The sequence below is a fragment of the Mercenaria mercenaria genome, chromosome 17 (assembly GCF_021730395.1).
Source record: "Mercenaria mercenaria strain notata chromosome 17, MADL_Memer_1, whole genome shotgun sequence".
Classification (NCBI taxonomy): Eukaryota; Metazoa; Mollusca; class Bivalvia; order Venerida; family Veneridae; genus Mercenaria; species Mercenaria mercenaria.
The window spans coordinates 63373482-63394110 of NC_069377.1; the positions used below are offsets into that span (position 1 = coordinate 63373482).

Below are 20629 nucleotides of genomic sequence, written 5' to 3' on the forward strand. Positions count from 1 at the left end.
TTTAGGAGAAAAGCTGACCTAAACATAAAACTTAACCAAGCAACGCCGACGCCGACGCCGACGCCGACGCCGACGCCGACAACCGCTCAAGTGATGACAATAACTCATCATTTTTTTTCAAAAAATCAGATGAGCTAAAAATAAATAAGATGCTTGACAAATTTAGAAAATCTATTTTGACTTAAATGCCTCAACAAAGTGACCTTATTTAAGGCTTAAGCTTGTATTCACTTTTTATTGGCAAGTAAATAGACATGCAATGAATAGTGTAAGATGAACTGATTATACCCTGTACTTAAAAAGTTACAGTTGTATGAATAACGTTTTTGTATGAATAAATGAAATCACTTTTGAAACATTTAAAATTCTATATTAGGTTCATTCCACATACCCAAAAAATCTCTTTACTTAACATTTTCCTTATGCCCTTAAACTGGCCTAGCCTTGTCACAAATCTAAATACACTGATGGTCTCCATTTAAAATGCCGAACCTACATTTTGCCACCTTGAAGTTTGTCACCATTAAGTGTGGGAATTTACTAACTTAAAGCCTATCACTGGAAAATGATGTTTTTTTTGTTTTGTTTTTTTTGTTGGGTTTAACGTCGCACCGACACAATTATAGTTCATATGGTGACTTTCCAGCTTTGATGGTGGAGGAAGACCCCAGGTGCCCCTCCGTGCATTATTTCATCACGAATGATGTATCGCTTATCCAATTACAAAGGCCTCTCTTGATGAAGATAAAAAATATCAAACTAGCACTGGCCGAGAAACAAATGCAAAAAATAAACCTGCCAAAAGAATTGCAACTGTATCATTTTTCATAATTTAAACTTACAATTTAATCTGCTTTTCTTGATTTTTTTTGCATGTTTGTCATCTTCAATGGAGAACACTGACATGAGAATAAAAATAATTACACTATTTGTCTGTCTGAAGTAAAAACTTAATAGTCTTAATCAAAGTTATGAGCAGACAAACTGAAGCTGTGGAAAACAGTACAGTCTAGTAGTTTTTCTAAATACAATTTCAGTTTTACATCTTATTACGTACAAAACCCCCCAAAAAACAACAATACACAGACTGTACAATATATAAACACATGTAAATGATATGACCATCATTTTGTATAAATATACACATATTACATCACATGACACTTAGGTAACATCAGATGATCCAAGGTGTGATGACTGACAGTAAGTACAAGGTGACAGTTTAATCCCATTCTCTTCTACCAGTACTCCTGAAAAATTGAGACAAACTTTTTACATAATTATTGTGATTAACATTTTCTTAGAGTAAAATTATGCCACATATCTTCATACCAACAAATTATAACAAACATTTTTAATTAGTGAAATTATGACAAACATGTTCATATAATAAATTATGATAAACATGATCATACTGTAAGATTATGATAAACATGTTCATACCATAAAATTATGATAAACATCTGTATACAGTAAGATTGAAAAGGTATGTTCATATGGTAAGATTGAGTAAAACTTTAAATTTCCATGTATATAAAATTAAATAAACATGGATCAACACTGAAACTAACAAAACAATCCTTTATGTAGGGATAATACACGTTTTTTTTGTGTATTAACGTCTGCAGAAGCCCGCGGGATTGTTTGTGACCAAGACCGAAGGTCGAGGTCACAAACATATCCCAAGGGCTTCTGCAGGCGTTAATACACAAAACAAACGTGTATTGTCGCTATTCTTGCATAAAAAAACATTACACGACGACTAAATGCATTGTTTTCATATGTGATGACTTGACGATTCCGGTACATTTTTTATTTACCATTCTTGTTGTTCTTGGAAAAGGTAAACATGTTTTAAATATCCATAACCGGGGCACACATAACAACACTACTAAAAGCGTGATTTGGAGGTTATTGAGCATCTTATTTTTATTTTTAGTTATTACAAACGTTAAACTAGAAAATGCTTTTGTAAAAAAGCGCATGTCTCCCCCAATGCAAAGTCCTATAGGCAAGAAGTCAATAGGGGTCAGGAGCAAAAGTCAAAGAGACACTGATCGCTGGCTGCAATAGGGATCATCTATTTGGCATGTCCAATCATCCCGCTAAATTTCAACACTCTTGGCCTAGTGGTTCTCAAGTCACTGTTGAGGCTTCTTTGACCTTGACGTTTGATCAAGTGATCTCAAAATAAATAGGGGTCATCTACTCTTTATGATCAATCATCCTATGAAGTTTCAACATTCTGGGTCAAGTGGTTCTCTAGTTATTGATCGGAAATGGTTTTCCATGTTCAGGCCCCTGTGACCTTGACCTTTGACAGAGTGACCCCAAAATCAATAGGGGTCATCTACTCTTCATGACCAATCATCCTATGAAGTTTCAACATTCTGGGTCAAGTGGTTCTCAAGTTACTGACCGGAAATGGTTTTCAATGTTCAGGCCCCTGTGACCTCGACCTTTAATGGAGTGACCCCAAAATCGATAGGGGTCATCTACTCTTCATGACCAATCATCCTATGAAGTTTCAACATTCTGGGTCAAGTGGTTCTCTAGTTATTGATCGGAAATGGTTTTCCATGTTCAGGCCCCTGTGACCTTGACCTTTGACAGAATGACCCCAAAATCAATAGGGGTCATCTACTCTTCATGACCAATCATCCTATGAAGTTTCAACATTCTGGGTCAAGTGGTTCTCAAGTTACTGACCGGAAATGGTTTTCAATGTTCGGGCCCCTGTGACCTTGACCTTTAATGGAGTGACCCCAAAATCGATAGGGGTCATCTACTTTGCATGTACAATCATCCTATGAAGTTTCAACATTCTGGGTCAAGTGGTTCTCTAGTTATTGATCGGAAATGGTTTTCCATGTTCAGGCCCCTGTGACCTTGACCTTTGATGGAGTGACCCCAAAATCAATAGGGGTCATCTACTCTTCATGACCAATCATCCTATGAAGTTTCAACATTCTGGGTCAAGTGGTTCTCAAGTTACTGACCGGAAATGGTTTTCAATGTTCAGGCCCCTGTGACCTTGACCTTTAATGGAGTGACCCCAAAATCGATAGGGGTCATCTACTTTGCATGTACAACAAGCAAATTCGATGAATTGGTATCCCCCGCCGAAAGGGTTTGTGGTCAGGAATGGCCCAAAAATGTATCTGGCAAAAAGTTATGGATGTTACTAAGAAGCAAATAATTTCATTTGTCAAAATCAATTTAAGAGAAAATGAATGCTATTTTTTGGTTGGGGAAGCGGGGGCAGCAGGGGTGACTGGGTGAGGGTACAAAACATCGATTATTGATGTTGATTATAAATATTGAAATATTGATGGAAAATTAAAAAAGAAAAAAAAAATGGGGGGGGGGGGGGATGACTTGGTGGAGGAGTGAGGTGGGGGAACAGTACAACTTTGCATGTTGATAAATATTCATGGGGGGGGGGGGGGGGGTTGGGAGGGGGTGTGACGAAGGCAAGGTGGTGACAGGTGTGGGTACACAACTTCACATGTGTTTACAATAAATGTTCATGGAAAAGAATGAAAGAAGTTTTATGAAATTCTACCAACTGGTTGGTTTGTTATGTACAAATCTGTAGATTTTCAAACAATTAAAGGGCAATAACTCTAAGGAAAATTGACCAATTGAAAAAAAAAATGACAGACATCATCGAAGTATGTTGGTTCATATTTATTTTAAGTTTCATGAAATTCCAACAGCTTGTTACTGAGAAATGGCTGCAGATGTGGATTTTTCATTAAATCAAGGGCAATAACTCTAAGGGAAATTGACCAATCCAAAAAAAACTTGATGGGCATCATTGCAGTATGTTGGTTCATATTTATTTCAAGTTTCATGAAATTCTACCTGCTAGTTACTGAGAAATGGCTGCGGACGGACATTTTTGGGCATTTTTCATTAAATCAAGGGCAATAACTCTAAGGGAAATTGACCAATCCAAAAAAAAACTTGAAGGGCATCATCGCAGTATGTTGGTTCATGTTTATTTCAAGTTTCATGAAATTCTACCTGCTAGTTACTGAGAAATGGCTGCGGACGGACGCACGCACGCACACACAGACGCACGGACGTGACGGACGGACAACGCCATTTCAATACCCCCCTCCCGATTTCATCGGCGGGGGATAATCATCCTATGAAGTTTCAACATTCTGGGTCAAGTGGTTCTCTAGTTATTGATCGGAAATGGTTTTCCATGTTCAGGCCCCTGTGACCTTGACCTTTGATGGAGTGACCCCAAAATCAACAGGGGTCATCTACTCTTTATGACCAATCATCCTATGAAGTTTCAACATTCTGGGTCAAGTGGTTCTCTAGTTATTGATCGGAAATGGTTTTCAATGTTTGGGCCCCTGTGACCTTGACCTTTGACAGAGTGACCCCAAAAACAATAGGGGTCGTCTACTCCAGCAGCACTACAACCCTATGAAGTTTGAAGGTTCTAGGTCAAATGGTTCTCCAGTTATTGCTCGGAAATGAAGTGTGACGTACGGACGGACGGACGGACGGACGAACAGGGCAAAAACAATATGTCTCCTGGGGGAGACATAATTACACATAATTTTGCATATAACGTAAAAATTTGATAAACAGGAACACAATTATTTTAAGAATAACAACTTTACATTCGAATTATTTTGAGTACGAACAGAGTACGGATGAGTACGAAGCTAGTGACTAGCTTTCGAGGTTTATTATACGAATTCTGCGAACAATCAGGTAAAAACAAACCGACTGATACTAACAAAAGTCATTAATATAATACCTAAAAACGGGCAATAGCACAAGTTACACGCGATACTTATTTATTCACAGTTATTTATAATAACTGAACAGACGCTTTGTAAAGGGAGTAAACTCTTAAGAGAAGCTAGTGCGTACATTGATGGGGGCAGTATGTTTGGGGTTGGAAACGGATACAGCTAAACATACTATGGATTACATTGTGTCTATAATGCTACAAGAAGAGGTTATTATGGAAGATACAAGATGCAGATGCCAAATATCAGTCTGCGCAGAAATACATACATAATTATGTCCCTGGCAAAGCATTTCAAAAATAAAAATCGGGTATTAACAGCACATGAATTGCCTTGTTTGCACACCATTTTTCTCCTGTTAATACATGGGCGGATCCAGTGAAAAAAGTAGTTTTGATGCAAGAATAAATAAAATTACTTAATTGGAAATCAGCATGATATACAGAAATAGAGACAAAACCTGTCTTTAATACTGGACTAAATGACACTATTATTCTGAGCCAACTCCTGAAATTATACCTAGGTTATACCATAATGAATTCTATTCTTAAACTGAATAAAAAAATACACTGTAAGTGTTGAAGAGCTTTCACTTGCATTCTTTTTTTCCCAATATGTAGACAATCAACTGATGGCTCAATTTATAGATTTACGATAAAGACACAGAATAAGCTGTATGTACGTACAATATGGAGACAGACATTTTACAATGAAGAACAAACTTACATTTTAGTATCTAAAATACTGGCAACAATTTCCAAACCTGCTGAAGTGTTTATGGTTATTTTTTTCCAGAACAGGAAACTTTTAAATCATGTAAAAAGTGTTTATTATTACATGACAGCTTAAACTTCCAGTCTACGGTTTGAGCTATTATATAACCAGTCTATATTGAATAATGTTTGCTGGCAAAAAAGTTGATACATAATTGTGAAAATTTATTTCTGAGGAAATTTAATGAAATACTTTGGACCGATGGCAAGCAGTTTTCACTACTCACCAGAAAGTCCTTACTGCTACACAAGGAATTGAGTGATACTAAATAAATGAAGAGAAACATCTATGAACAAGAGCTTGTAGAATATGAAATGCCCCCCTTGATGCATTCAGTAGCTGCACAAGAAACAAAAATTATTTGGTTGCTGTGCACTGTATATTTGACATACTGACCTCAAACCAATAATTATGGGTCATTTACCAGTCATAAGTGACCTCCGTATCAAATGTGACTTTAAACCAAAGCATTCTCTAGCTATCTGGCAAAAAAAGTTCTACTGTTCTGGGTCAATGTGACCTTGACCTTTGACCTTAAAATCAATAGAGGTCATCTGCTGGACATGATCAACCTCCCTATTAAGCTTCGTGATCCTAGGCCCAATTGTTCTCAAGTTATTGTCCAGAAACAGTTTAACTGTTCCGGGTCACTATGACCTTAAGCTTTGACCTACTGACATCAAAATCAATAGGGGTCATCTGCTGGTCATGACCAACCTCACTATCAACTTTCATGATCCTAGGCCCAAGCGTTCTTGAGTTATCATCCGGAAACCGTTTAACTGTTCTGACCTTTGATCTAGTGACCTCAAAATCAATATGGGTCATCTTCTGGTCATGAACAACCTGCCTATCAACTTTCATAATCCAAGGTTCAAGCTTTCTTGAGTTATCATCCAGAAACCGTTCAACTGTTCAGGGTCACTGTGACCTTGACCTTTGACCTACTGACCTCAAGATCAATAGGGTTCATCAGCTGGTCATGACCAACCTACCTATCAACTTTCATGATCCTAGGCCCAAGTGTTCTTGAGTTATCATCTGCAAACCGATTGGTCTACGGACCGACTGACCAACCGACAGACCAACAGACATCTGTAAAACAATATACCCCTCCTTCTTCGAAGGGGGGCATAAATATTGGATTATACTGCGATGTTCCTAGAAAACTGTAAAATTCTAGATCCTGAGAAAACCTCTTTTTAACTTGTAATAACCTCAATTATACTAAGAACTCCAATGAATGTCTTTGACAGGCTACATTTGTATTTCAATGACATAAAATATAAACATTGCAAGGCCTTGTACTTTAAAAGCGTAACGGCTTAAACAAATCTGCATACCTTCTTTCAGGGGACTTTGATACAGACTGATGTTTACGGATTGGAGATCTGGATCTGAAATAAATATCATACAAACACTTAGATATTCCATGTCCAATGCAGAAATGATTTGTGAAATAATTTATTTTGATTTTTCTAACTCTTCTAGTTCTCCATGAATATGTTTCAATACCTTGGAAATCTGTACTGTTACCCAAACAACATACTAAACGTTAAAATAGGAAATAAAACCATCAGTCTTAAGAGTGAGGCAATCTCTGTTCAGAGGTAGTCTTAAGCACAGGTTTAACAGTAATGACATCATCATAATATTCAGGTCAAAATGTATCACAGTTTGATGTAATTTATCTTTTTACTTTGTTAATATGAATAAGCTTTGTATCCATGTTCTAGTTTGAAATAAAATAAATCTAACACAAATTGTCACTGGTTTATTTTTTGATAAATGATAGAAAATATCCGAAATACTGTTGGTCCGACAGTTTCTCATGACAATGAACAAGGTGGTAACTATTGAATATGGCTAAAATTGCAGACGTTCAAACACTTGCAACCTACAGCTGCGGGTTCGAGACATGGTAAGCACTCAGTATCTTAACCTAACTACAGCTTTCCAATAGGCATGAGCAAGGTCAGTAGTTTTACCCTGGAGCTAGTTTATGCCTGGAATGATAAGGGATGGGGCACAACGGGCCTTCCTTCACCACTGAAAACAGACAGACTGCCATATGACATAAACTGTGTCAGTTGCACTTATTTCAAGACAAACAACCAAGATTTCCATACCTGCTTCTGTATCTACGTGGTGATGGTGACCTTCTTCTTGGTGACCTTGACCTGTAATCATAGCAGCAGATGAAAATACTATAACAAACATAATACAGAATGTTCTCACCTGAATGATTTGATGACAATGAGTGAAAAATAAAAATGAAGCCATTTGGAAAATAAACCTGTATTTCTTGACATACCTATGAAATTCTATGTTATATAGATTGGAAGTGAACTCTTGTAATTACTGAAATTTACAACTACTCACCAAATGAAAAGGATTCATAAAATAAATAAACTACCAAAAAGCAAGGCCAACATTACCTTAGACTTAACCATACGTGTGAGGGGGTGCGATTATGAGCAGACATAAAATATTTTCACGTTGGATTTAGGTTTATTTATTTTCTTCTGAATCATTTCAAAGTCTCATTTAGGTAAGCTGCATTGTAAAACTTTGAATTAAAAATTAGTTATACTGTATTACTAATTTGTAATGTTACAAATTAACAGTAAAACTCAAAACACATTAATTATCAATACTGAAAACTTAAGCCTTGCGATGCTTTACAAATTCATTCACTTTTAAGTGATGGAACATATCATCAAACAGAGCTATAAATTATACGACCAGAATGGCCTCTCAATACTACAGTCAAGCCTGGAGAACCTTAATGTATTCTCTCAAAGTAATAAAACACACTCCTATAAGTTCTATCAGGTGAATAGACTGAAACATTCTTTTATATAATACAGATAATTTTATTATATTTTTCTTCTGAAAATGTAGAATTTCCTATTTTTTCTTTGATTCAAAATTTAGAAGTATTGAAAAATCTTTCTGCTATATAAATAAAGATTTTATGCGAAACTGAAATCCAGCTCAAAAATACAGACTAAAATTTGTTCATTTAAGATACTTTCTGTAAAGCAACGGGGTTGTAATAGCTTATGGATGTATAAATGTTTAATGAACAATAATGTAGGTACAACACTGGTCAAACTAATACTATTTTCCGTTTACAAATTTTTACCTGATCATATAGCGTAGCCAAGTGCGTTTGCAGTGTGCTATTTTTAGAATGATAACAAGTCGAGAAAACATCGAGGGGTGAACGAGGAGGTGTGACATACATCGGAGAAATGAGGATGGATGTACACAATCTGGACGATTTAAAGAGTTGGCAGATGAAGACGACATTTTGTACTGCAGATCATTATTAAAAAATATTGCCTGGTACTGAAAAATTCTTGTCGACCCTAATACAGTCAATAAACGACAAAACAGCTGATCTAAAAGCAATTTTGAAGAGCAATCTTGTTCCACCGACGGAGCTAGCAGCATATTACTTTATGTGAAGAGGTGGGATTTATTCTTGGAGAACAGTCGAATACCCATTGTGCTGAAGATTGAAGATCAGCCCTGTATTTAGCAGACAGAAATTTGACGTATATGAGTTTTGGCCACTTTTTCCATCCATAGGACGCCTTATTGTGAAGAGTTTGTCTAGGAGCAACTTAAAACATAGTCGACTACAACTGAAGACCGGAGGTGAGGTGTGGGATGTATACTGCCTCTTCACTTGTTGGCGACATTGACGAACTTTGCAGCGAAGAATATTGAGTGATTTTATGAGGCATGTAAACTATCTGCAGCAAATTTGACCCTATCCAACAAAACATGAATGCAGTTCATTATTATTCATAGTACACAAAAGTACACAAGACATACAGTGTAAAAAATGTTCATGAAGTCAGATATCACAACACAAGATATATACAGAAATTTACTATTTTTTCCATCATCAAGTATATGCTGAAAATGCTCTTTAAAAACAATTTTCCACCAATAAATAAAGAACAGTAACAGTATACTATTCTTTTTTGCTTTATTTAAATTAAGATGAAAGGCTACAAAACAACACTTCCCTTCAAAAAAAGTATAACTATTAAAAAGCATTTTCTTACAATATCTACAGAAATAATTTACCCAACATATTCCAGAGATATCTGCTTAAAATTACAAAAAATTCTCACCTTGACCTTCCTCTGTAACCACGTCTACCCCCTCCTCCACCGCCACCACCACCACCCCTACCTCCACGTCTTGGCGGGCCTCCACGACCCCAGCGTGTTTTACCATTGGATGGCTCTACTCTTACTCGTCTACCATTTATCCTCCTAAAAAGTGGAATCAACATCAAAAAAAGGTAGAATCAGATTCAACCTACTTTCCGCTGCAAAAACCAGTATTTCATATTTTTTTCACAAGTGTAAGGCATGTCTGCAAATCAATAATTATATATATTTTGTCTTTTCATTACATTTTCATGGCTAGGCTATCCATATATACTGCTTGAGTCAGCCCTGGTACACAAGTCATCTATCTATGTTGGAGCAAAAGTGTTTCAATGTGCATTATTGTTAAAAAATAAACATTTCTTTGTTAATTTAGGGGAATAATTAACAACAAGCTAAAACAGCCAAAGAAAAAAAAACACTGATGACAGACTTACGTGCCATCTAATGCTTTACAAGCATCCTCAACATCTCTTGGGTCTTCAAACTCAACAAAGGCAAATCCAGGAGGATTTCTGGCTACCCATACATTCCTGAGCGGACCATATCGCTGGAACACTTCTTCAAGCTCCTGCTTTGCGGCACCATAACCAAGGTCTCCAACGTAAACCTTGCAGTCACTGTTAGATCCTCTAGACATGATGCTGCTGAAAATAAAATCATAAAGAAAAGTTACCTCAGCTACAACCTAAATAAGATAATGAAATAATGAAAAATAAGTAAAACTGTAATAAATTTAAAATAGCTGGTTTAACCAAATTCATATTGTATCACTAATAAGATGGAAATAGTTGGATTGAATAAAGAAGACTTGGCAGCAGACAACGAAGTTCGCCCCAGACTGACTACACATTTTTCTGAGACATATTGCCTGCTGCATAGTAAATGGGCCAATTATGCTCACATCAAAGGCAAAATATAAGGTTTATTATTACTTTTCATTATATTCAACATTTTTGTGAAGGTAAATATGGTCAAGGTCACAAATATAAAAGAAAAGATAACTTTGTACCAATCTGTTTCAATACATCTATCATTTTACTTCAGCAGGTAAGCATGGGGATGAACATTTCTTAGTAAACTCTAAATATTACATCCGGTTTTATATTCAAGTAGCGGAAAATCTCACAAAAAGTGATTTTATGGATTATTTAAAGCAATGTGGCAGACTTTTTACGGTTAATTTTACTGAATCTAACATGTCAAAACTCACTGTGAAATCCTGCTCAGTTATCTAAACTTTGGTGAAATACAATAAAATGAACTTATAAATTTGATAGATTATTTACCCCCAACTGAACAAACTTGGTAAAGGACCTTAATAATGATGTTCCAGTTGATGTGAAGATCCATCAAGCAGTTCATGGGAGAAGTCATTTAAAGGCATTTCTATTTTTAACTCTAGCTTCCTGTAAAAGTTTAACTCTAGCAGTGTTTTTTTCCACAGATTTAGGAAGGGGGCCGGGGCCTTTACATTTGGGAAAAATGCATCGTAAAACGCCTAAATTGGGAATTGTTTAAAATCGTATTTTTTATTAAAATGTCAAATCTAAGAAAAGAAATGGTCACAAAATTTATCATTAAGCATCAAGTTGGCAAAATTTGTCTTGTTTAAAATGTTTAAGGTTTATTTGTACAGTCTTGTTTGAAAAAAAGTTAAAAAATTAAACTTTGGGAATTTTAGCTTTGAGATTGGGAATAAAACATACTACCGGGTATTTGCCATTCGGACTGGGGCCCTATTTCGTCCCCAAATTGGCCAGAAAAAAATCTGTCTAGCTTCCTTCAAAAGGGGCCAAGCTCATGCACTCCCCCCAGCCCATCCCACCAACTGAACCTTTTGGAGAGGACCTTATAATGATGCTACAGACCAGGTTTGATGAAGATCCACTGATTGGTTCATGAGAAGTAGTCGTTAAAAGGCATTTTTATTTTTTGCCCTAGTGGCCCTAAGAAAGGGCCAAGTGACCCCATTTGCTAAAATTTGAGAGAGGACTTTATATAATGATCCTACAGACCATGTGTTGATGAAGATCCATCCAGCTCATGAGAAGAAGTCATTTAAAGATATTTCTAATTTTAGCTCTAAAGACCTCTTTTAGTGGACAAGTGCCCCCATTTGTATAAGGTTGGGAAAGGACCTTATAATGATGCTACAGATAAAGTCTGATGAAGATCCATTGCGCGGTTCATGAGAAGGTATTTCAATCTTTTTAGCTCTAGTGGCCTCAAAAAGGGGGCCAACTGCCCCCATTTGAACAAACTTGGGAGAGGACCTTATAATGATCAATGCTACAGACCAAGTTTGATGAAGATCCATCCGGCAGTTCATGAGAAGAAGTTGTTTAAGTATTTCTAATTCTAGCTCTAACGGCCCTTAAAAGGGGCCAAGTGCCCTCATTTGAATAAAATTGTGACAGCACCTTATAATGACGCTACAGACCAAGTTTGATGAAGATCCATAAAGAGGTTCATGAGATTCTGATTCTGTGGAAGTTCTTTAAAGGTATTTCTATTTTTAGCTCTGGCGGCCCGTAAATAGGGCCAAGATGAATCATTTGAACTTGATAAAGGTCCATGCCAGACCTTGTTGCCATTTCCAACTTTTTAGCGAATATTTCAACTTCAACTTGTTACTGCCACAAAACCAGTACTGATTACACTTGGCAGGCGCTTGTCTGGCTATGGTTCTGATTTACATCATGTAGAGAGCGGTCATAATGTAGGTGAAGTGTTTTTGGGACTTACTAAATATCCACCAAGTACAACATATATCACATTGCATCTATGTATAAATTTAGCATAATTAACCTCATGATAAATCTCTTATGACGTGTTGTAGTCGAAACAGTTAATGCACGAAACTGAACATATTTTCGTACTAAAAATTTTATGTTAGATTTGCAGACATTTTCCAAAGAAACCTAAGAAAAAAATGTGCCTAAAAATATGTAAAAAGGAAATCTGTAGTTTTCATCTCTATCATTAAATCAATACGTTGGATTTCGATGGTTTTTCTTTACCAATTTCTAAGTCAAAAAATTTTCTCCAATCGTCCGGTGCTAGCCGTAATAACTGCTATTCGTTAGAATTGAAACTTGTGAATTGGTCAGTATCATTTTTATTTGTGTTTTTAATTAGTTTTAAATGAAAGAAATAGCACGAAACACTATTTTCCAGGAAGTTAACACAAAGTCAAAGTTTTAATGCACAATTTAACGTTGATCAAAGCTATAGGCCCCCAAGACGTTTCAACCTCAACTTGGCCCAAGACACTTCGACCCCAAAATTGAATTTCCTTTGACATTTCGACCCCAAAGACATTTCAGCCCCAGGACATTTCTATCCCACAGAGATATTTCTTTATGTTTTGATCCAGTATAACTTCGACTTAGTTTCTGAGGACAATTACGACATTAAAAACACAAGTGAATCTTTTTGATCAGGTTACCAGATGGAAGAATCTGATTCTATTAGGGGTTTTCTAGGGGTAAGGACCTCCGTTTTTCTAGAGATTAAGAGTCATTTACATTTCAAATTTTGTCAAAAATGAAATAACAAATAAGACTTCATCAGTATTCACCTTTTAAACTTGGATCTAAATGGTTTACAGATAACAGTACAATTAATGTTCACCCGATCTTTCGAAACGTAAATAACCGAGGAACACCAAATAAATCATGAGGTTTCGAACTGGCAGAAAAAAAGATATAAAGATTAAACAAAATAACGTTAAATATGTTGTGAAAAAAACTATTTTTAATGATAATTAACCCTTAGGGTATTTATGTTTGCCATTGTCTAGGTAGCCGGTTCCGGTTACCTGGGCTAAATATCTAGGTAGCCGGCTCTATATATATATACATATTGTATATGAACAGGTAAGTCAATGTAGCTGGCCTTGATTAACTAAATTATAAAGGATCAATATTATTTGTTAAATAAATTACATTTCATAGGGATGTACTGTTTGTGATTTACCTGTTTATTTCGCTAAGTTATCAACAAATGATCAGAGTGTCGTGATCGTCAATGGCATGTTTATAAATTCTTAAAATAAAGTTTTTATGATTTTTTTTGTAGTTCGCTTTATCATGTTTATATTGAAAAACATTTTGTTAGGTGATGTCAGTTGTCGGCGATCATTTAGAATTAGGTCTTTTGATATGTAATTATATTTCACAATTATATATAGTATACGCTGCCTTAGAATATCAATCAATCAACTTTATTAGCAAAATCGGCAATTAAATTTGCCTTTGGCCTTTAAACATACAACATATAATAAACATGGCAAACAAAAAATATCATATATTGCATAAACATAGCACATTCATGAGAATATCACATGTTATAAAATACCAGACAGTAATGAAGCAAGATTTGATAGGGTATTATGTCTTATCGTCATAGATTCTTTTATATATCATTATCTACAAATGTTTACAAGACGTTTCTTATTTCTTGTTGACATAATATTTTTACACATCTGAATTGTAGGCCAAGCTGTATTTCCCAAATACTTATTTCTAACATCTGTATATGTACCATTCCCCCACCTCACTCCTCCACCCAGTCATGCCCACCACCCCGATCATGCATCACCCCGTCCCCCCACCCCACCCCCACCACCCATTTTTTTCATTTTTAGCCCACCATCATCAGATGGTGGGCTATTAAAATCACTCTGCGTCCGTGGTCCGTCCGTCCGTCATTCCGTCCGTCCGTCCGTTAACAATTTCTCGTTATCGCATCTCCTCAGAAACTACTGGGGGGATTTTGACCAAAATTTGTCAGAATGATGTATTGGTACCCTAGTTGTGTCCCCCTGAAAATCAGACTGGTTCAACAATTTATGGGTGAGTTATGGCCCTTTGTTTATTTCTACAATTTACATAGATTTATATAGGGAAAAACTTTGAAAACCTTCTTGTCCAAAACCACAGGGCCTAGGGCTTTGATATTTGGTATGAATTATCATCTAGTAGTCCTCTACCAAGATGATTCAAATTATTTCTCTGGGGTCAAATATGGCCCTGCCCTGGGGGTCACATGGTTTATATAGACTTATATAGGGAAAAACTTTGAAAATCTTCTTGTCCAAACCACAAAGCCTAGGGCTTTGATATTTGTAATGTAGCATCACCTAGTGGTTCTCTACCAAGTTTGTTCAAATTATCCCCCTAGGGTCAAATATGGCCCCGCCCCGGGGGTCACATGCTTCATATAGACTTATATAGGGAAAAGCTTTTAAAATCTTCTTGTCAATAACTACAACATTCAGACTTGGACCACATGTATATTTTTGAGTGGCAGATGAACCTGGACATGAGTTGACCTTGATTTTGACCTAGTGACCTACTTTCACATTTCTGTAGCTACAGCCTTCAAATTTGGACCACATGCATAGTTTTGTGCACCGGAAAAAACTTTGACCTTGATTTTGACCTAGTGACCTACTTTCACATTTTTGAAGGGACAGGCGTCAAATTTGGACCATATGCATAGTTCCGTGTTTCAAAATGAAATTTGACATTGATTTTGACCTAGTGACCTACTTTCACATTTCTCAAGCTAGAGTCTTCAAATTTTGACCACCTGCATAGTTTTATGTACCGAAAAAAACTTTGACCTTGACATTGACCTGGTGACCTACTTTCACATTTTTGAAGGTACAGTCTTCAAATTTGGACCACATGCATAATTTTGGTTTCGAAATGAAATTTGACCTTGATTTTGACCTAGTGACCTACTTTCACATTTTCTCAAGCTATACAGCCTTCAAATTTGGACCACATGCATAGTTTTGTGCACCAGAAAACACTTTGACCTTGACATTGACCAAGTGACCTACTTTCACATTTTGTTGTTGGTACAGGCTTCAAATTTGGACCACATGCATAGTTTCGTGTTCAGAAATGAAATTTGACCTTGATTTTGACCTAGTGACCTACTTCCACATTTCTCAAGCTACAGCCTTCAAATTTTGACCACATGCATAGTTTTGTGTATCGAAAAAACTTTGACCTTGACATTGACCTAGTGACCTACTTTCACAGTTTTGAAGGTACAGGCTTCAAATTTGGACCACATGCTTAGTTTTGTGTTCCGAAATGAAATTTGACCTTGATTTTGACCCAGTGACCTACTTTCACATTTCTCAAGCTACAGCCTTCAAATTTGGACCACATGCATGGTTTTATTTACCGAAACAAACTTTGACCTTGAAATTGATCTAGTGACCTACTTTCACATTTCTCAAGCTACAGCTTTCGAATTTGAACCACATGCACAGTGTTGTGTATGGAAATGAAATTTGACCTTGAGCTTGTCAATAAGTCTTGAAATTTGGAACACTCAAAAATGGCACATTGGTGGGCGCCAAGATCACTCTGTGATCTCTTGTTAATTTTCCATCAATATTTATAATCAACATGTGATGTTTTGTACCCTCACCCGGTCACCCCCGCTACCCTCCCCCCAACCAAAAAATAGCATTCATTTTCTGTTAAATTGATTTTGACTAATGAAATTACTTGCTTCTTAGTAACATCCTTAACTTTTAGCCGGATATATTTTTTTGCCATTCCTCACCACAAACCCTTTTGGCGGGGGATACCAATTCATCGAATTTGCTTGTTTAAGTAATATAATGATCCTTTATAAAACAGTTTATTAAAGCCGGCTAACTTGACCTACATGTTCATATAAGATATGTACATATAGAGCCCGCTACCTAGACCTTTAGTCTAGGTACAAATGTAGCTGGTTCCGGCTATATAGATTAAAGGTCTAGGTAGCCGGAAATGGCAACCTAGCCACTGCCTTTATGTTTTCCACACATTTGGTAGCCGTTATGAGATACAAGGGACGATTTCACAAACAGTTTCTTTTACTTAATGTCCGTTAATGGATTATTAAACAATCAGTTCCTTGTCAATTATCATTATATCTTGCTAAATAACAAAATAAATATGTGCATATTATTATGCCTAAATTTTTTTCTCCTGAATTTCAAATATAATTCATTCAAGGGTTAGATTCACTCATTAACCTGTTATCAACAGTTTATAATCGGCATGGAACAGTGTATTCATTTGGAGTTCCTCGGTTATTTAGGTTATGAAAGAAAAGATAAACAATCTGGTGAACGCTGGTATCTGTAAACCATTTAGATCCAAGTTTTAAGCAAGCATCTAAACTCAGGTGAGCGATATAGGGCCATCATGGCCCTCATGTTTAATTCATGACGATCCCTAATACATGCAAAAAGTCTACTGGTAGTTATAATCTATTCCAATATATATGTACATACTAAGTCTTCTTTTTCCAGTAATGTCTATAGCATTGTCATACATTGATGATGTTGGTATGGCTATAGATGTTTCTATACCTCACCATGGTCACATTGGTCAGCTTGCTCTGCTACCATCTATGTTGTAGAGACGGTCATCTAATGCCTACAGACGGCACAGTTGTACTATAATGAGATTACATTCATTTAACCTTTAGCCTTCTAAAATGGACTGGTTCATCATTCGATTTGGGCAATAGCATTTATTATTCAAAGGGATGTCCACTGAAAACGTACTGACTGAATAGCAAACAGTGACACCATGATCAGCCTGCACGGACATGCAGGCTGATCTTGGTGTAACTGGTCGCAAAAGCAGAATCACTTGCCACCAGCAGGCTAAAGGTTAAAAGAAAAATCTTTTATATTCATTTTCCAAAGGTGGTCTGTGTAGACAAAATTAACTAGATCTTGTCATGAATTGACAAGTAAGTAGAATTTTCATTTTTTACTTAGAATTTGTAACTGATACAAAATCAAGAGCACTTTATAGTGAAAAAACATAGCTAAACAACACACCTTACTGGGTTCAAGCTAGCCCAGAAAAATTGGGAGAAGTGACTTCCCCCTCCAGTGAAAATAGGCTTATCCTGGTGTCCTAGACAGGTACCATGTAAAAATGCATACTTAGATATTTATCACTGATGTTTTACCTCAGAAATGTGTTTATTTTAAATAATTTCTTTATTCTTACAGCATAATATGCCTGGTACCAAGATGAGACTGTGAGTCCTAGAAGCTACATGTCACATTGTGGATTGTTAGGCAATAGATTTTATCTTGATATATAACCATGCAAGGACAGGTTTACAACTGTGTCACCTGGTAGCTGAATGTGAACCACCTTGCAGAAAGGGTAGACAACTTGCAATTAATATAAACAAAGTTTTTTCGGTGATTTACATTACAGTTAAAAGCCTTCCTTGGTTGGTGCTCGGAGGAAAGATTGCAATTTGTTTGGTCACTATAGCAGCAGCAAATAAAGGATGTCTTTCAAGAGAGATGGAGATGACAAAAGTGCCTTGGACAATCAAAGGGTAATTATTTCCCCAACATATGGGGGAGACATATTGATTTAGTGCTATCTGTATGTTAGTCTGTCTACACAAAGTTTGTCCGCACAATTACTCTGACACCACCATACAGATTTACACCAAACTTCACAAAAATGATCATTGCCAAGCCTTGTTGTGCATATCATTGGCTTGTTCTGGTTTGGTGATTTTCAGCAGAGTTAAGGTCCTTGATTCATCAAATTTTATGTTTTGGTCTCTTCTCTTATATTATTGGGTGGATTTCCAACAAACTTTACAGGAGTGGTTAGTGCCAAGCCTCATTGTGCATTTTGTTGTTGGCGTGTTCCGGTCAAATGTTTTTCAGTGGAATTACAGCCCTTGATATATCAAATTTTACCTTGTCTTTGCAACTTCTCCGATACTACCAGGAGGAATTACACCAAAACTTCACAAAAGTGGTCACTGCCGAGCCTAGTTGTGCATATCTTCAGCATATTCAGGTTCAGTGATTTTAAGTGGAGGTATGACCCTTGATTCATTAAATTTTATAATGTTTTGATCATTTCTCTTATATATTGGGCAGATTTCCACTAAACCTTACTGGAGTGATCAGTGCCCTAATAGCCTTACTGTGCATATTGCATGCATGTTCCAGTTAATTTATTTTCAGCAGAGTTATGGCCATTGGTTTGTCATATTTTGCAGTGTATACACTACTTGACATACACTATTGGGCTGAAGCTCACCAACCTCAGTGTGATGCAAAATTGTGCAAGCTTATCATTGACATGTTCGGTTTAATTATTTTCAGCAGAGTTATGTCCCTTGATTTATAAAATTCTATGATGTCTCTGCTACTTCTACTATACCACTGGTTGAAATTTCACCAAACTTCACAGGACTGATAAGTGCCAAGCCTAATATTGATGGAATGTTATGGTTCAGTGATTTTTACTGGAGTTATGACCCTTAATTTGTGACATTTTACAACGTTTGCATATTAAGTCGTGGGAGACATACATGTTTTGTGAAAACACTTGCCTTAATTCAAGCTCGTGGAGGACATTTATTTGTTGCAAATATAGAAAATCTGGATACTTTATATGTAAAGAGTACTAAAGACATTTGATCTTAGATTAATACCAAACTTTTTTTGTTGATGTACTTTAAAACCTTTTCCTGTATTCCGACCCTTTTAGAAGCAGCCTATAAAATGTTTAGAGATACACATACCACTATACAGGGCTTAGACAATCTTCTTTTTTCCTTGGTTTTATGGATTCTACACATTAAAACTTGTTAAATTCTGAAATAATTGTTTTCAATTGTAGAAGAGAAGGGTAGCAGATTTGTTGTATGAGGACATAGATGAGGAAGAAGTGACAAGACTGAGTAATGGAAAGTATGTAACATACAGCACACTGCTTGGGTCCTTATTCATTAATGTTTAAAGTCTGAAATTTAGGCTTAAATAGAAAAGAATGCCAAAATTTCAGCGTGCCTTTGCTTTATTATGTCTCCCCTCCACTGGGGGAGACCTATTGTTTTTGCCCTGTCCGTCCGTCCGTCATACTTCATTTCCGATCAATAACTGGAGAACCATTTGACCTAGAACCTTCAGACTTAATAGGATGGTAGGGCTTATGGAGGAGACAAACCCTATTGTTTTTGGGGTCACTCCATCAAAGGTCAAGGTCAAAGGGGCCTGAACATGGAAAACCATTTCCCATCAATAACTTGAGAACCACTTGACCCAGAATGTTGAAACTTCATAATAGGATGATTGGACATACAGAGTAGATGACCCCTATTGATTTTGGGGTTACTCTGTTAAAGGTCAAGGTCACAGGGACCAGAATAAGGAAATCCATTTCTGATCAGTAACTTGAGAACCATTTGACCGAAACCTTCAAACTTAATAGGGTGATAGCACTTACAGAGTAGATGGCTCCTATTGTTTTTAGGGTCACTCCATCAAAGGTCAAGGTCACAGGGGCCATCTGCCTGTCACACTTGATTTTCAATCAATTACTGGAGAACCATTTGACCTAGAACCTTCAAACTTCATTGGGTGATAAGGCTAACAAAGTAGATGACCCCTATTATTTTTTGTGTTACTCGATCAAAGGTCAAGGTCACAGGGGCCTGAACATGGAAAACTGTTTCTGATCAATAACATGAAAACCACTTACCCAGAATGTTGAAACTTCATAGGATGATTGGAAATGTAGAGTAGATGACCCCTATTGATTTTTGGGTCACTTGATCAAAGTTCAAAGTCACAGGGGCCAGAAATTGGAAAACCATTTCAAATCAATATCTTGAGAACCTTTTGACCCAGAACATTCAATCTTCAGAGGATGATAGGACTTACAGAGTAGATGACCTCTATTGCTTTAGGGGTCACTTGAGCAAAGGTCAAGGTCACAGGGGCCTGAACATGGAAAACTCTTTCTGATCAATAACTTGAGAGCCACTTGGCCCAGAATGTTGAAACTTCATAGGATGATT

General features: G+C 36.5%; 2 protein-coding genes across 6 annotated transcripts in view; one reads left to right on the plus strand and one right to left on the minus strand.

The window, feature by feature from the left end:
• LOC123537175 (probable splicing factor, arginine/serine-rich 6) lies at window positions 1-12857 on the minus strand. 4 transcript variants are annotated; one of them, XM_045320788.2, is made up of 7 exons: window positions 12772-12857; window positions 10186-10395; window positions 9707-9850; window positions 7685-7735; window positions 6899-6952; window positions 5782-5819; window positions 1-1250 (listed from the first exon to the last, which is right to left on the minus strand). In XM_045320788.2, exons 2-6 carry the CDS (start codon window positions 10386-10388, stop codon window positions 5798-5800), a joined length of 474 nt encoding a protein of 157 aa, XP_045176723.2. In that variant the 5' UTR covers window positions 10389-10395; window positions 12772-12857; the 3' UTR covers window positions 1-1250; window positions 5782-5797. The 4 variants fall into 4 exon arrangements, with proteins under 4 accessions (XP_045176723.2, XP_045176721.2, XP_045176722.2 ...); XM_045320786.2 differs by lacking the exon at window positions 5782-5819; XM_045320787.2 differs by lacking the exon at window positions 5782-5819 and having other exon boundaries at window positions 10186-10392; window positions 12772-12825.
• Window positions 12743-20629, plus strand: part of LOC123537174 (uncharacterized) — a 22798-nt gene continuing 14911 nt past the window's right edge. Inside the window, exons 1-3 of one of the 2 annotated variants that reach the window (XM_045320785.2) lie at window positions 12743-12856; window positions 18013-18139; window positions 19450-19520. In XM_045320785.2, coding sequence (XP_045176720.2) covers window positions 18089-18139; window positions 19450-19520 — 122 coding nt within the window. In that variant the 5' untranslated portion in view covers window positions 12743-12856; window positions 18013-18088. Of the gene's footprint in view, window positions 12857-13218; window positions 13239-18012; window positions 18140-19449; window positions 19521-20629 lie in introns of those variants that run through there. The other variant, XM_045320784.2, reaches the window with a different exon arrangement.

Bases quoted from the DNA above. Each gene is read 5' to 3' on its own strand.
- LOC123537175 (XM_045320786.2), bottom strand. From the start codon at position 10,388: ATGTCTAGAGGATCTAACAGTGACTGCAAGGTTTACGTTGGAGACCTT. The intron at 9,851-10,185 runs GTAAGTCTGTCA...TCCACTTTTTAG, and splicing joins TGTAAAGCATTAGATGGCAC to GAGGATAAATGGTAGACGAG. The intron at 1,251-6,898 runs GTATGCAGATTT...TCAATTTTTCAG, and splicing joins TCAAAGTCCCCTGAAAGAAG to GAGTACTGGTAGAAGAGAAT.